This window comes from Rattus norvegicus, chromosome 1 (assembly GCF_021556685.1).
Source record: "Rattus norvegicus strain SHRSP/BbbUtx chromosome 1, alternate assembly SHRSP_T2T, whole genome shotgun sequence".
Lineage (NCBI taxonomy): Eukaryota > Metazoa > Chordata > Mammalia > Rodentia > Muridae > Rattus > Rattus norvegicus.
The window spans coordinates 49,708,679-49,726,164 of record NC_141534.1 but is presented as its reverse complement, the minus strand read 5'-3'; the positions used below and the strand labels follow the sequence as shown (position 1 = coordinate 49,726,164).

General features: G+C 42.9%; 2 protein-coding genes and 1 long non-coding RNA gene across 10 annotated transcripts in view; 1 reads left to right on the top strand and 2 right to left on the bottom strand.

Moving 5' to 3' along the window:
- Acat2 (acetyl-CoA acetyltransferase 2) overlaps positions 1–7,399 on the bottom strand; it is an 18,051-nt gene extending 10,652 nt beyond the window's left edge. The window contains 3 exon segments of the mRNA NM_001006995.1: positions 2,389–2,570; positions 6,706–6,840; positions 7,319–7,399. Of these exon segments, the coding sequence (NP_001006996.1) occupies positions 2,389–2,570; positions 6,706–6,840; positions 7,319–7,373 (372 nt within the window). The 5' untranslated portion in view covers positions 7,374–7,399.
- Positions 7,181–12,695, top strand: LOC102553528 (uncharacterized). Of its 2 annotated transcripts, none has more exons than XR_015649284.1 (3): positions 7,181–7,425; positions 7,724–7,893; positions 8,704–12,695. It is a non-coding gene; the product is annotated as an uncharacterized LOC102553528 (long non-coding RNA). The 2 variants fall into 2 exon arrangements; XR_015649285.1 differs by lacking the exon at positions 7,181–7,425 and adding an exon at positions 7,510–7,539.
- Positions 12,168–17,486, bottom strand: part of Wtap (WT1 associated protein) — a 25,169-nt gene continuing 19,850 nt past the window's right edge. For all 7 annotated transcript variants that reach the window (XR_015635236.1, XR_015635234.1, XR_015635235.1 and 4 more), the window contains 2 exon segments: positions 15,025–15,179; positions 12,168–13,399 (listed from right to left, as the gene is read on the bottom strand). Coding sequence is in view for 3 of the 7 variants with exons in the window: in NM_001113542.1 (NP_001107014.1) it covers positions 12,819–13,399; positions 15,025–15,179 (736 nt within the window). In the remaining 4 variants the exon portion in view is untranslated.

The following is a 17,486-nucleotide window of genomic DNA, read 5'->3' as shown; positions in this document are numbered from 1 at the left end:
ACCAAAATGATATAATTAAACTCATAATTTTGAAAGTAAAATTTTAAGAAGTAAAGAAACAAAAGCCTTGCATCTAAGTGGTGGCTCCAGTCATCAGTATTCCCACCTTTAGGTTGGGAATAACAGCACTGACTCTGTATTGGCTCCTGTGACTACTCACACCAGCCCTGGGGGCTGGTATGCAGGTTAGCACATCTAACCAGAAGGACTCCATTCTCTTTGTGACCTTCAGCCTGCTTCTTCCTGAGCTCTGCAGTGGCTAAGCTCACTAGGTCTCTGACTGTGGATTCCGAGGTCAGACCTTGAGCATAGGAAGAAGATGCTGTTCCGATGCAGTGCCAGCTTCAAGGACAGCACTTGGTGAGAGAGATGGGGATGGAAGCCTCCTGCAGAGGAGCAGCTCTCCATGATCCTCAGCTACCTTCTTTCTTTTGGTTTCTGAGACAAGGACTTACATGTGATCCAGGCTGGTCTTGAGCTCCAGAGCTCACAGCTTTCAGCCTCAGCTCCTGGAGAGCAGGGCCTGGCAGGCCTCACCATGGGTGTCTGCTACATGTTCTCCCTACCCTCTAGGAGGTCAGTGAAGTCTGTCTCCTGGGATCCCTCCTGACCAAGGGCCATGACAAGAAGGTTAACTGGCAATGTGTGACTTGAGTCCTCCTTCCAGTGGAAAAGCAAGTCCAAACCAACTTAGCCTGATTCCTGTCTCCCTCTGGTCTAGGATCTGGAGTGCAGCTCTATACTGCCGAGGCTCCCTGTGCTTATGTGCAGATATGGTCTGGTCTATTCTAATGGATGGTTCTGGGCTCTGGCTCCAGGTCAAAATTAGAGGAACATTTTGTAGGGATGAGCTGTATGCAGGAACGGTACGCTCATGGTTCCCAGACCTTACCTAAATTGTTCAAGCCCTAATATTTTAAGCTGTGGGTCAGTCTCTCAGAAAGTTCGATGACAGAATGAACTAGGGATTTCTAAACAGCAGAGCCATGCCCCATTGTTTCTCTCTGTTCAAAGTACATTTAGAGTCATCTCCACAAAACCAAAGGTAGTGCTAGGTAGCACTTGGGTGGGTAGTGATATGTGGACCTCAGTGAATTTGAAGCTAGCCTGGTCTACATGTGGAATTTCCAGGCTAGTCCAAGGTATAAAGGACACTGCCTAAACTAGAGGCATAGGTGTAGCAGGGCATGGTGGCACACACATTTGAGCATAGCACTCAGGCTGCAGAGACAGGCAGATGTCTGAGTTTCAGGCCAGCATGGTTAAAAAGGGAGTTCAAGGACAGCCAAAGCTACACAGAAAAACCTGGGCTCAAAAAGTAATCACACACACACTCCTCACATATATACATATATATGTGTATACCCCTTACCCAACACACACGCACACATGGGGAAGAAAAAAAGTAAGAAGGTAGTGCTGGTGAGAGGGGTCAGACACTCAGGCACTTGCACCCAGCCTGATGACCTGAGTTCAGTCCCCATTTGGTGGGATGGAAAGAATCATCTCCAGGAAGCCATTCTCTGCCCTCCATAAGGGTGGGTGCATGTGAGGGTAAAGGTGTGCACCACCAAACCACAACTGTATTTTTTTTAAGAAGAGGAGAAAGACTGTAGTGCATGATGGGAAACAACTCACCATGGGGAGTGATAACTTGACAGCATCTCAAGTGGAAATCGTGGGGAGCTCACCAGGATAATTAGTCAGGACCTTTACTGCACCATCTAATTTTTATTCTTTGATAACAAGTGGAGAGCTGAATTATAAATCTGGATGACAGGGCCTTAGTGACCTTGGTGTCAACTTCCTAAGGATGACGCCCCTCAGAAGTTGTTGCCTGTGGATTACCTTTGACTTTTCTTATGTTCTCAAAACGAATGTGCTGCACGAGTCATGTTTGTTAACTCTTCTGATGTGAGAAAAAGGAGCTTTCTCAAAGCTTTAAGATTTTAAGGAAGACAACTTAAGATGTTTAGACTGTTGGGAACTATACAAAGATTTAAAAGAATGTTTTGCTGGGGATGGTGGCACATGCTTTTGTCTCAGCACTGTGGAGGCAGAGGAGGAGAGGAAAGCATTTATAAGGCCAGCCTAGGCTACACAGCAAGTCCTGAGCTAGCCTTGGCTACATACAGAGTAAGGAGGGATAGCAACCAAATAATCTTGTGGGTTCATTTCAGAAAGTACAGTAAGCTTCTGGAACAACAGCTTAGAGAAATTATACTCTCCTCTGGCTGCCTGGCTGATAGGCTGTTCTTCACATGGGATTTCTCATCCTCCCTGGGGAGCAACATGCATTCAGGCAGGGTCGGGCTGAGTCATTTTCTGTGTTCCTCAGAGGACATGGCCCCGGCTGACCAGGATGGCGGGCAGCACCTCAGCACTTACCTTGCTCATGTTCTCCATGCCTCCAGCAACCACGATGGTGGAGTCACCCATGGCTATGGACTGAGCTGCAAGGCACACGGCTTTTAGGCCCGAGCCACAGATCATCTGGCAGCTCCATGCTGGCACCGAGTAGGGGATCCCCGCACCCACACTGGCTTGTCGAGTAGGATTCTGCCCACAGCCTGGAAGAAGGAACACAGAGGCCTCAGGGTCTGCAGTTCTCAGCCCGTGCAGCAGAGAAGCCTGTAGGTTTTTCAGAGAGAAGCTCCCTCCTCCATAAAGTGTTCCTGAGACCTTAGCACAGAACCTTATGATCTTCAGATCTAGAAAGAACTTGACTTTTCCTCCTAATAGGCAAGAAACTTAATCAAGACCAAAGGTAACAGCCAGTTAGTTGCACTCCTGTAAACAGAGGCAGAATCCAGGCATGCAGAACGCTGTGTTCCCAGGTTCAGGGTATAAGATAACGAGGGAGAGAGACGGGTTATTTAAGGAGGAAACCTATGCACAAAAGCTATGCTTTATATCATGCCGGTGTGGTAGCTCACACTTGTAATGCCAGCATTTTGTTAACTGAAGGAGAAGGATCTCACTAAGTTTGAGGTTAGTTTGGGCTACATATTAAGTTTGAGAAAAACATGAACCAATTGGTCGGTTCAATGGTATTCTGAACTACATTATGAGTGAATTTCAGGCCAGACTGCACTATATAGTAAGCCCTTTTCTCAGAAAGTAAAAATGAAATTAAATACACTTAACAAAATTAGAACCAACAATTCACCTAAGATTTCCTTCAGCTGCCCACATAAATAAACAAACAAAAATTCCACTTCCTTAAAAGTAGAAAAGTGACAGTCAAAACTCTGAAATGCTATCAGTCACACTGTCTGACAGAGAAAAAGAGTGGTTTCCTCTTTTGGAAGTTCCAAATACGCATACATCTATGACCTTTCCTTATTATGTTTATTAGAAAAATACTAATGAGACACTGTCAAAAACTCAGTAACTATACTAATTAGTGCCACTAATCCGAGGTTTGTTTAGAAGTAAAAAACACATAAAATTATTCATCTCTTTAATCTTTGCCTTCAGGAGGAAGCGATAGGTGTGAGTTTAAGACAGGCCAGGGCATCAGACAATTTTGTGGCTTAGAACAGTGACTCCTGCCTGTAATCCAATGACTTGAGAGTTAAAGGTAACAGGTTTGCTTCAAGGATTGCATATGTTGAAAGGAAGCCTTTCAATGTCTCAAATTAAAAAGTCAAAAATTCAAAATTAAACTAATAAAATACTATTCAGTAAACATATTACTAAATATGGTACCTGTTCTTTAAACAATAAATGATGTAAATATTTAGCAAATAACATACATCACACACCCACCCACCCACACCCACACCCACACCCACACCCACATACACACACACACACACTCCCTACCCTCAAAGTACTTAGGGTTCAGAAATGAGTATTACATTTGATAGTGCTAATTCAGTAGACTATAAGCCCCATGACAGACCTGGCATAGACGGTGTTTATCCCTTGCTTCTAAAACCATGTTCTGGATGGAGAGATGATGGGTCAATAGTCTTTGTAAAGGCACTGAGTTTGATTCCCTGCACCGACATCAGGTAGCTCACAGCTGCCTACAATTCCACCTCTAGGGCATCTGATATTTGTGTATGTTTAAAGAAAAAAAAAAAAAAAAAAAAAAAAAAACGGGCTGGAGACATTATTCAGTAGCTCTGGCTACTCTTCCAGAGAACCTTGGTTTGATTCCAAGCACCTACATAGTACAACTGTCTGTAACTATGGTCTCAGGGGATCCAATGTCTTCTTCTGGCTTCCTTAGTCACTAGGAATGTTTAGATATACATGGAGACAAAGTACCCATATACACACAATTTGTTTTTAAGTGCTGGGTGGTGATGGTGCACTTCTTTAATAAGAATGATTATGAATAAGAAACAGGCAGGTCGAGGTCTTTGAGGTCGAGGACAGCCGGTCTACAGAGTGAGTTTCAGGACAGCCAGGGCTACAGAGAAACCCTGTCTCAAAAACAAAACAAACAAACAAAATAAAACAAACAAAAAAGAGAAAGGTGAACTGTAAACCCCAAACTTTGAAAATACATGTCAAATATCTTTATTTTAAAAATCTCAGATGCTCTGGATGTGAAACTTATGATCTTCCTTTTTTAGTAGCTTTGCGAACATTAGGCAAGTATTCTACAACATCCCCGCCTTCCTGTGCTCCCTTCTAAGGGCCTTGCTTGCAGCTCAGCCTTCGTCTGATCCTCAGCGGCAGGCCTCCGAGTGCTGAGGTTACACTGACAGACCACCATGAGTGCTGAGATGCCACTGCACGACCCATCACTGTCCCATCACTGTCCTGCTAAAGTCACGATGTAGTCTGACTCATAGTTTGGTCAGTACAAAAGAACAAACGTGTCCATGTTTAGATGGGGCACATGAAATTGGTCTCATGTACAAAATCACAAACTTTTAAATCATAAACATTTTTTGTGTTCAGGCTCTGTATATAGGGAATACATATACACATATTCCTGAATGTTAGATTAGGTTGTAACTATGAATATAACAGGTGGTCTATAAATGATGATGACGAAATTTTCTACTCAGGATTGGGTTCCAGCCAGGATATAGCCGTCCTTGCAGAGATGAAGATGAAGATAATATTCCCCGCCCCCTCCAAGACAGGGTTCCCCCATGTAGCTCTGGCTGTCCAGGAACTCGCTCTGTAGACCAGGCTGGCCTTGAACTCATTGAAATCCACAGGCCTCTGTCCCATGACTGCTGGGATTAAAGGCATGCAGTACCACAACCTAGTGAGATATACATGTGGATGAGTGTTTTCCATGAACAGTATGTATGTTTGTTTGTTTGAAGGTGCCTGATACTGACAGAGGCCAGAAGAGGGTGCTGGATTCCCTAGAAGAGTGAAGAAGGCTCTAAGAATCCAAGAGAGTTCAAGGAAATAAATCTGGGTCCTTTACAAGAACAGTGCTTCTTAACAAATAAGCAATCTCTGTAAGTGCTAAGAGAGTCACTGGGGTTCCTTAATCTATCAGACTTTTGAAGAACGGACTCTCCAAAACTGGAAGTCCCCTAGGAATCTCATGCTGGGAGAAGGAAGAAGTTGAAGCCTGGTACAAGGCAAAGGAGATCTTTCTTCCTAGGAAAAAAAGATTTCACACACTCTGAGGACTTGCTCCAAGATAATGGGTCAATGGTGGTAGGTGGGGTGATAACATGACCAGACTGTTTAGAGGTGCAAATCTCCAATCATCTATTTAAAGTTTAATCTCACTTCGGGGCATGAAGATGGACATGGGTTGGGGGAGGGGTCCATGGATCTCCTCCCAATTTAACCAAATTAAATAAATCTCCCCTCTCTGCTATTTACTATCCATTTTGCTCTTCCACCTAGCTTATGAAGGACAGCTGGCTGGACCTGGTTTCTTGAGATAAAGATTGGGACATCAAGTTCTATAACGACAATACTTCATATATACTGACGTTTCAAAATCCAGGGGGTGAGGATCTGAAATCAAAACAATTGTAGCTCCCAGTGTTTCAAATATGAATGTCCAACTGACACACATACAAATGGTCTCGGACAGAGGAAGAGCGGAAGTTGGTATTGAATGTTAACAATTTTCTCTACAGTTGATTCACATGTGAGCTGAGAGAGCACAGGGCAGGGCAAGAGAGTGAACTCGTGACCACATGCACGCTAACCGCACAATTCACCCCTGAGCTACACACCCAGGTCCCAAATCGATTATCAACACGAACTGACCACAGTAGTCACTGCTCTACAAACCCAGGAGAAATCAGAGGTAAGATGAAGCATTCTTCCTCCAGAGAGTCCCCTAGGAGTGAGGGACAGCCTATCTCATGACAAGTGGACAAGGGCTCTGCTGCAGCCTCACTTGCAGCTCTGGCACAGTGTCAGGCCCACACACTTTTCTTGACTGTGTGACATTTTAGGGGTATGTGGAGAACTATGCATACTTTCCCGTGCATCAGGCTGGCCCTGCTCCTAACAATGCAAAGGCGGTCACACCACTGGTCTAAAATCACTCAGGAAAACTTTCATAAGGAAGCTTTGACCTCAGCTACAGGAAGGAGGAGGGACAGAAAGAATCCTAGCACAGGGAACTCCAAAGCAATGTGTGGTGGTGGTGGTGGTGGTGGTGGTGGTGGTGGTGGTGGTGGTGGTGGTGATAGGGTGTGCGAGCATAAATGTTCTGTTCTAATGAACCAGACCTGTCCTGGGCTATTGAAGAGTTACCTGCAGTCAAAACGTGTCCAAATATGACCTCGGACACCTCTTCTGGAGCCACTTTGGCTCTCTGCAGGACTTCTTTGATAACAGTTGTCCCCAGGTTGTGGACAGGCACGGTGGACAGGGCACCATTGAAGGAACCTATAATGGAATGGGGAAGAGGGAAGGCATCTGAACCAAGAGCACCCTGAGGACCACGGAGGGGGTGGATGGAACAACATGCTTTCCAAATAAAAACGGCTGGAGCCAAGGCGGGAAACGGCGATGGCGACTTCCAGGACAATGCTAAGGCCAAGGCCTGCCTGGAGGACGAGCTCAGACCACCAGCTCCCGGCCCCCCGCCACCACAGCGTGATCAATGGTGCACCGCTGAGCGGACCAATCAGCGATCAGGAGAGAGAGCGCGTCCCAACGCCAGCCAATAGGTGAGATTGGCAGAGCGGTGGCTCTACTGGGAGGAACCAATCGCAGCACAAGAGGCGGGGCCTCGGGCGAGGCGCGGGGCACTGAGCAGTGGTGTCGGTGGCCGGCCGCCCCCTCCCTGTCACGCGAGCTCGGGTCTCCGCGCACCTGTCGGGGAGGTGGGTCGCAGGCCGATGTGACCCTGTGGGACACTCACCTATGGCGGTCCGCGCCGCTGAGATGATGACGACGGGGTCCGAGCCTGCATTCATCCTGTAGCTCCGAGGTCTGCTAGCTCTCAGCCCGGCGCTCTCTGCGACTGAGGTAAAACTTCTTCCAGCCTGACAGGCCGTGCTGGGGGGCGGAACTATGGCCTCCACGCCACGCCTCCTCACGCCTGCGCAGGACGCTGGGCGGGTCTAAGTCCCGGAATTTGGGGTAAGGGGTTTCTATGCAACATGGCCATGTCGGGGTTTTGGGGTGTGGAGGATCCAGGGATGTTGTGTTGGAGGTAGACAGTCTAGGGGTGTCGAAGAGCGGTGTGGTGTGCAGACGACTGGTCTAAAAGTCTTAGGTGGGGTCGGTTGTAAACGGCCCAAGGGTGAGATTTTTTTTTTTCTAGGTGAACTTTTGGACCTAGCTTAACCTTTTCCGGATTGGCATCTCCAGTCTCTTCTGGAAGGTCCTCCTCCTCATCGCTGACAGCTTTTGAGCGCGTAGCCTCTTTACTAACAGAGATCCTTAGAGCAGTGTATCTCTGCTGTCCAATCCTTTCGTACTTACTCAACCAAAGTAAGTACTTACTGTCTTGTGTCATTCATACCTTTTGCATATACCCTCTGGCCATCCCCCAGTCCCAACCCTAGCACAGCCCTAGCTGCAGTGTTCCCAGTGGTTTGAAAGGAGAGTCATCCTGATTTACCGCTGCAGCTTGCTGGCCCTCAGAGAATGCTGTCTGTTTAGGAAAGCAGAATTCTGTGGTGGAAGGAAAGTCTTTTCTCGGCAAGTCTTGCCGTCAGTGGGTCAGTGGACAGTGGAGTAAGAGAACAGCACCACAGGTTGTGAGAAAGAAAGACAAACAAACCAAACAACAACTGATCAACTGGTATATCCTCCTATTTCAGGAGTAAAGCAAACTGAAAAATTAAGATTTTGAGAGAGGCAGGTGGATCAAATAAGATGGATAAGTAGGCTCTAGAGTTGAGGCTAAATTCTGGATTGTGTTCCCTGTTTCCTCAGGGGTCCAAGATATGCAAAGGATTTCCCATGCTTCCATGCTTCCTACATTTTAAAAAGATGTATTATTCTATGCCTATGGAGGTTTTGTCTGCGTATATGTCTGGGTACTGTGTGACCATGCAGTGCATGAGTAGGCTAGAAAAGGTTGTTGGATCTTCTGGGACTGGAGTTAGAACAGGTTGTCAGCTGCCCTCTAAGTCCTAGGAACCGAACTCTGGTTCTCTGGAAGAACAGTAAATGCTATTAACTCCCAAGCCACCTCTCCAGACCCCATGTTTATTACATTGCTTCCTTCTTTAACGATGATTTATTTTTATGTGTTTTTGTTTGCATGCATGTATGTGCACTGTCACGCGAACCTAGTGTCTGCAGAGGCAAGAAGAGGATGCTGGATCCCCTGGAACTGGAATCGCAGACGGTTGTGAGCTACCCCGTGGTTGCTAGGTACCAAACCCAGTCTCTGCAGGGGCAGTTAAGTGCTCTTCACCCTGTGCCCTCTACTTTCCCACTACTCTGGCCACTCTCCAGTCCCCTTTGTGGCTTTACTCTGACTGCCCCTCACCCAACTTTGCAGCAGCTTCCTGGGAAACAGCATGTCCACCCACCCCATCACTTCAGTCACCACCCATTATGCTAACAACTCTGGAATCCTAACTTTGTTGCCTGTGAGCAGACTGGCCCTCTCTAAACTTTCTATGACAACTTATCACATCTAACCCAAACTCATATTTACTTCTTTTGTTTATTTCTTCTGACTGAAGAAAGTCACAGGGAGTAATGTGACCTTCTGTTAGCTAAGCTAGAAATCTCTGGAACTCCATTTAGGCTTTACTTCCTCCAGGAAGCCTTCCTAAATTCTACCCTCTGCTCTTATACCTAGTCTTTGTACTTAACCAAATAATTCTTAGTTTCTAGCTTTCTCTATCATGCTGTACAATGGACTCTGGACCCCTTCTTACACTGTCTTATTATCTATGCCTACCAGTTTAGGTAGCAAAGCTAACGAGCACTAATGTATTCCTCGTGTTCTGTGCATTGAGTACATGGATATGAGTGGGGTGGTGACATGGGCCTAGAGGCTGAGCATTTGGAAAACTGACAAAGGAGAATGAGGAGCTCAAGGGGACACGGGGCTACATGAGCCTTGGTTTCCCCTTGAGACACAGGTCTGTGGAGTTTGCTCACCAACTGTAAAGCATTTGTGCTAACAAGAGGACCAGAGTTTGGATTCTGAGAGAAACTGGAGGTAAATGTTGGGTGGATATGAAGGTCTACCTATAATTCTAGTCTCAAGACTAGATCCGTGGACTGGAACAAGCTGGGCAAGTTAGATTGGCTGTATTGCTTACCTGCTGGCATACAAATCAATCATGCCCCAAAAGAAGATAGAAACCAGTACATGAGTAGGCTAAGAGGTTGTTGGATCTTCTGGGACTGGATTAGGCTGTCAGCTGCCCTGTAAGTCCTAGGAACTGAACTCTGGTTCCCTGGAAGAACAGTAAGTGCTCTTGAGGAAGATCTCAGACATTGATCTCAGGCCTCCACACATAAACAATCATGAAAAAATGTGCAGGAATATTTTCTTCTAAGGACAAGGTGTGTGTTCACTTGTCTCCTTCCTGGAGGCTTCACCGGGAGTATGCAGTGCCAACTGCTTTTGTTGAATGATCAAAGAGAAGTCTTCATTTTAGCTCCTTATAATGGTCTACTGAGAGATGTGCCAGATGCAAGCCAAAGATAATGAGTGGAGTAAAGAATAAGAGAATAGTTTTTACTTTTCTGTTTTCATTTTATTATTCTGGTTTACAGTTCCAAAGAGATAGTCCATTATGTCAGAAAGGCATGGCAACAGGCAGAGGAAACAGGGCAGAAGGAAACTGCTACTGGTCACATTCTAATCTTTACCTGAAGCCGAGAGCTAGAATACTTTTATTGTTGCTGTTTTAAACTTTTTTCTACTGTTGTTTTCCCTTTTTTTTGAGAAAGTTTGTGTAGCCTTGGTTGTCCTAGAACTTGTTCTGTAAGCCAGGCCAGCCTTAAACTCAGAGACCCACTGTCTCAGCCTACCAAGTACTGGGATTAAAGATGTGCGCCACCACTGCTTAGCTCTTTTGTTTTTGAGACAGGGATTATGTAGTTTTGGCTGGTCTGGAACTATGTAGACCAAACTGACTTCCAAACTATATTCTCCTGCCTCTGCTTCCTGAGTATTGAGATTAAAGGTTTGTATCACGATGCCCAGTATTTTTTTCTTAAATATTTGTGCATGTGTGCGTGCACATGTGTGCAGGGGCCTATGGAGACCGCAGAGGGCTTTGGATCTCCTAAAATTGGGAGTTATAGATTGTTGTGAGCTGCATTGTGGATGGCAATGGAACCCAAGTTCTTTCCAAGAGCACTACTTGCCCCTCATTGCTGAGTCATCTCTCCAGCCCCTACAATTGTTTCATAAATAACACTTAGATCTAGATTCATATGCAATTAGGCTGGGGGGAAAATAATTTAGTAGTACTACAGACTGCTATTTGTCCTGAAGGAGTTTTTCAATCATTCAGGGCTTGTTTCATGATTAGTTACAGAAGTCCAACTGTCAGGAAAATGCTGTTTCATGAATATTGTTTTTACAAAAGCCATATTAAACACAGTTGAAAGGATAAGCTCATCTGCTAAAGTGTCTTTCTAATATGCACATTTTACACATGCTCACATTCATTTTCTCAATACTAGTACTCTGACATAGTAGCTTCAGATTGGCCTTCATTTCTCAATCCTGTTTCATTCTCTCAAAAGTGTTTCAATTAAACAGCATCAAACAGCTACCACCACAATCAACTTTTCACTCACAGAACTGAGGCTATGACAATTGGCCATCTTCCAATGCTAGACTTAGTGCTACTTTTGATTCTTTTTGCCCATAAATTTTTTTTTTTTTCTTTTTGGGATAACCTGGGCTGGGACCATGCTAAGTAAGCAGTCTACCACTGAGCCACACCCCTATTCTCAAATTACTTCCAAGGGCTGTATTTAACCAAGCTTGTTGCCTTAGCCTGACATTCCTAACTATATACTTAAGCTTTTATGATTTACATTCTTACTGCAAAACCATCAGGCTCATCATTTCTGGCTCCAATCTCCAAATATTTGGCACAGCAACCTCAAAGACTGTCCTCCTCCATTCAGGTTTGTTTCTTCTTTTCTTCCTTTTATTCAAAAGTGTGAAGGGAGGCAGGAAAACATTAAGGGCTGATCTCAGAATCACGGGTTGGGTGACCTGCCAGCGTAAGAATAGATGTTGTCAAGGGAACAATTTAGTCCTCTAAGTGTTACAGAAGTATTGGAGGGTCCCCATTGTCATTGCCACCTTTTATGAAAAGAACGATGGCAAACTAAGGATGATATAAATCTGGCAGATGCATGGGTAGGGAAGAGGAAGAGAGGAGGTGGGCAGAAAGGGAAGAGATGGCACAGCTGTTAAGGGTACTTGCTTCTCATGTCCACACCCACACTCAGGATATTCCTTAGCAGTGTTTTAAAGCAAATGTCTCTGAGTAGTAAAGATACACCTCAACCCTGAAAAATCAGATCTCAAGAACAAATTGCTCTTCAATTAAAACCTAAAAATTAGCTTTTAATCCCTTGAACTATAGTCAAACTCCCACTTCATTCTGCAAAGAAAAGTGCAAATTAAAATTAGATACATAGACTTAATGCAGACTGTTTTAATTTGACCTTTGTATATGTTACAGGGTAAGTAGGAATTCAGCCATTCAGTGAAAATAAAGGACAACTGCTAAACACACCCAAGACAAAAGGAAAAACCCCAGGAGTTACAATAAAAATTTTTATTTAGGTTTGGTCAGTACAGGTGAGATATACTGGAGTCACAGGGCAATATGCATTAACAGGACACAACAATTCATAAAAACTTAGTAACTATGCACACGGATTTCTTAAACATTCAGTTCAGCTAAAGATGAATGCACAGATGTATGGTGGAAAAACTATCTAACGCTGAAACTACTATAGGACTCACATCCAACTCTTTAGTGATAAAACTACTGTACTGGGCACACTCGGCGGTCCTAAGCCCACATCTACTCTAACAAGTCTGAATGGTGCATGAGTAACAACAGCGTGAGGAAGAGTGCCCTGACAGCACAGGTTCTAGATAGACAGATTTATACAGACGTCACTGCTATAGATTCCCATTTACAACTTCACATTAACTCATATAAAAATAACTTGACCCTACACAAAATGTCCTTTTAGCAATGTTCAAAGTAATTAACTGTTACAATTTTCAAAGTAGCAGAGGTATTGAAGCAATTAAAAAAAAAAAAAAAAAAAAAAAAAAAGAACCAAACAAAACAAAAACACACCCACAAAAGGGTATAAATTGTGACAAAAGTATGCATTAATTTTTGACAGTATCCTTCCCCCAATTAAATGACACTGTATAAAAATTTGCTGGAAAAATATTACAAAATTGAACCCTGTACATTTACACTTGAGTCCAAGCCATTCTGAACATGGCGGGAACCCACAGTTCGATTACCTTTCCCACTCACTGCTTTCTCCTCTTGAGGGTCATGACTGGAGTCTGTGTCATTTGAGTGATGTGTGAGAGAGTTTTCACTGCCCGTGGGAGAGTCTACACTTTCATACCCCGCACTGAGTGGGTTTATGTAACTACTACCTCTGCCAGTTCTCTCCTCTGAGCTGTTGGAGGCCTTATTACCGTTCCCTGAAGAAGAAGGAAAGTCATCCTCAGGAGTGCTCCCCTCCCTGTGAAATCCAGACCCAGACGTCCTCTGGCGGGAGGAGCTGCCATTACTTGGTCCATTTGCCAGACGACTGCAGTCTTTGCTTGTGGCCTCTGCCTGATCCACAGGTTCAGAAGATGTAGTCCTGCTGGTACTTGGAGCAGAAGCTTGAGACTGCTGCTGCTGGTACTGTGCCAACTGCTGTCGAGTCTCCTTCAACTGTTGCTGAAGAACTAGAATGGTGCTCTGCATACCCTCTACTTCTTCGTCAAGTTGAATGATGAAGTCATTCAGTTCTGTGCAAAGGAGAGTCAGACCTATTTTAAAATCTGAACATATTTTAAAACATTTCTGTGTTATATGTGCACACATGCACTCAACTGTGCATGTGTGCAACTGTGCATGTGTGCATTAGAGGCCAGAGGTCAACACCAGATGTCTCTTTTCTACAGCTTTTTACCTCTCATTGAACCTGGAACCTACCCTTTTGGCTAGACTAGTTGACCATCCAGGCCCCAAAATTCACCTTCCATGCCGCCCCTAGCTCCACACCTAGCTTTTTGTATCAGTGCCAGAATCCAAACCGAGGTTCTACTACTTGCGTGGCAAGCACTATACCCGTTGAGGTACTTCTCCAGCCCCCTTAAATATTACACACCAGGGACAAAGCTAAGTAGTCGATAAATGCTTACCAAGTAAATACTACTCTAAAACTGGAATAGCATACTTAAAAGAATTTACTTGGATTTTAATCACCATTCAAGAATGAAACGTTTGGAGGGTAGCTGGATGTTTTAAATACTATATTAAAGAAATCAAGTTAAAATTGATTCCAACCTCATACAATTGCCAACAACCTGTAAAATCTTATCTGTGTCCCTTTTCTTCGCCTTTAGCCAGGCCCTTAAATTAAATCTACAGCATCTCTAGCTCTCAGTTTTATTAGTTTTTTTACTCTAACCCAAAGAGGTATGTGTACTAACCAAAGTCTGCTCCACATACAGTAACACATCCTATAAGAAATACCTGGGGATTGCTAAAATACATAAATCTAAGGTTTTTTTTTTTAAAGGCTTTAAGGAGAACCTCTCAATTGCTACACAGTATCTCTCCCACTTAACATGTTTACACATAGTAAAATCTAAGAATGACAATATTGTCTATTGGCTTTCTTTGTAACCAACAATCAACTACACTGGTTCTCAGTTTACATGTTCACAGTGTGGCTCCGTTTTCTTTACTATTAATCCATTTCACAAAACAAGAAAAAAAAATGTAGCGACACCTGGACAAAAACTGACTACGGTAACAAGCACATTTGGTTTTTATCAGCAAATTTAAATACTAAATCCCCCTTTCACTGAAGGGCACCTTAGTATTGTTACTTTTTTTTTTAAAGATTTATTTATTTATTATATATAAGTACACTGTAGTTGTCTTCAGATACACCAGAAGAGGGCATCAGATCTCATTACAGATGGTTGTGAGCCACCATGTGGTTGGCTGGGAATTGAACTCAGGACCTCTGGAAGAGCAGTCGGTATTCTTAACCGCTGAGCCATCTCTTCAGCCCTAATTGTTACTTTTTAAGCCACAGAAATTACCAAGTGTCCAAGATTTATACTTAAAGGAAACTGTTAATGATAGTCATGCACTGAATATCAATATTTACCCCGAAACAAAACATCTTTATCTTACAAAAAAACATAGAGAAGTTTACCAATATGCTATTGTATCAGTACCTTGGGGAACACTCTAATATTCGATGGTTTTGTTTCATAAGTCAATGGTAGTTGTTGCATGCACAATTTTAAGTAGCCATCATCTAAGAAGAGCATGCACAGAATCTGATCTACCACAACCCTGGTAAGCCATAAAGCCCGTGCAAAGTTAAAGGAAACTGAAACACAAACCCCCTTACCATCCTGACTGCTTTTAAGCTCCTCACTGTATTTCTTCTGTAAAGCCAACTCGGCTTCAAGCTGTGCAATACGGCCCTGGGACAGCTGCCTTCCAAGCTCTTGGTTCTCCTGGATAAGCATTCGACACTTCGCCATTAATTTTTTGCCTGTTTGGCTGCAAAGGAAAGAGCCAATCATCACAAAATGAAGACAAAGCTCTTTACAGCCTTTGTTCACAATTATTACAGGAGATGTAACACGTACAGAACATAACTATGTCACAGCAGATGCCACCCTGTAATTACCATCTTCTTTTCTGGAACATGTCCATCTTCTGCACTTCGGAATTTTACCAATAGAGCAGCAAAAATAGGCCTTAAACAAAAAGTGCCAAATAGCCACTTTCTGTTCCTACTATATCAAGGTTTTCATTCTAAATTATCATTTCAATTATAAGCAGGTCATTTAACATGTATCTTGGATTTAACTGTTACACCAAGGTACTAATTCATCAAACATAAAGGTTCTTTAAAAAAAAGTATCTGTAGTATCAATTACAAATGCATGCCCTTCACCACCTATAAAATACCTATAAAAGAATGAGGATATATTCTTGTAGGAAATACACATAATGGATTCCTTTATTAGGTAGTCTTCTGGGACATACAGCTTCTATGAAAGAATGTATCTTTTAAAAGACTTCCCAAATAGAAATCCATTAATTCCTTATTTAACTTGAGACATAATTTTTCTTCTCTTTGTTGTGAAGTAGATGATGTTAAAATGGCAATCCTCTTACTTTTGAAGAACTAGGATTATAGGGATGAGCCACTCACTATGCCTGATACTGGTATGTGATTAAGATTGTAGAATACCAAGTCACAAAGATTTGAGTTATTTCTCAAGTCCTGAATCATCTGCCAGATTACGGGTGCCATAGAACAATTTTCCAACAGTAGTGCCCTAACTATTCAACTCCCACAACAACCAAAAGGGTAGCAACCCAATAAAATCTCACTGCTTTTAGCCTTAGCAACTGACTTAAATATGTAATTGTGATACTAACTTTGAGACTTGCATAGGAACAATTTAACATTCTTCGAATTGTGTTAACACTTTGGTGTTTTTCCCATATATAGTGTAACTTGCACTTGCCAGATACATAGATTTTCATCTGGTCTGAGAAAACACCAGAACCCTAAAAATAGTAGTACTTTGTTGATAACTCTTTTACAGGTAATGTAGGATTCCTTAACTTATAGCTTATGTTATATAATACAGTTCAATAACAACCAAAAAAAATGCAATTAAAATTTCCTTACAGATATTCTTGGAACATTAAAAACCAGGTTACTAATGTTCAAAGAGTCAAGGCAGAAGCTCTGGGTGCACACAGTAAGTTTTGTTTAACCATTCCCTTCAGTTATTGTAGCCCCACATCCTCCCCACCCTCGTTTCCTATCCGCCTCCTCAGAATTTAGCCTCCACTAAACAAACTCTTAGAAATTAACAAGGAAACAAGACATGGAAACCACTGTCAGAGACACCAGAGCTCCTTCTTCCTTCTAGCTGTCTGTCCATACTCCAGTAACTTCATGTCTTTTTTTTTTTTTTTTCTTTTTTGAGACAGGGTCTGGCCCAACATGGTGTTTGCCTTTAATCCCAGCAGAGGGCAAGAGGATTTTTGAGTTTGAGGCCAGCCTGGTCTACAGAGTGAGTGAGTTCAGGGCAGTCAAGACTACACAGAGAAACCCTGTCTCAAAAACAAAACAAAGCAAAACAAAAAAAGGAGAGTGTGGAGAGAATCTCACTATGTATGCCTGGTTGATGTTAGAACTGATTGTACTAAGACTCACAGAATCTACACACTTCTACCTCCCAAGTATTGGATTAAAGTTATATGCCACACTTGACCAACCGTTTCTCGGAATCATATATAGATTTTTCAGCCAGAAAATTCTACTTTTCTGTGAATAAAGATAAAAAAGTTTAAAATACATTAGTTGGTCACTTGACTTGACCCCATAGAAAAATACCAAAACTTTTAAAGTATTTTATTTAAAAATGTGTAACATAGCTTAACTAATGTGGTTGAGAACGCTCAGTAGGCTGATATAGTCCTAGTGTAAAACTGAAACTAGTCTATCTAGGCCAGCACTGGACACACCAAGAATCTAAATTTACTCTTATCTAAAATACCTAAAAACTGCTTTAATTTTTGTTAGCAACTATGCTGTATAAAATCAGTAGTTGTGGTTATAACAGCACGCATAAACACACTCCACACATAAAACGTTAAGGGAGTGTACGCTTGAGTTTCTTTAGCAAGTGAGGCCCTGGGTTCGATCCTTATTACTCTTCACCAAAGAAAAGGGTAAGGATATAGCTCTGTTATAAAATGCTGCTCTAGCATGGTCAAAGCCCTAGGTTCAATCCTCAGCACTACAAAATAAGTAGAAAGAGAAGAACTTAACTACAAGTA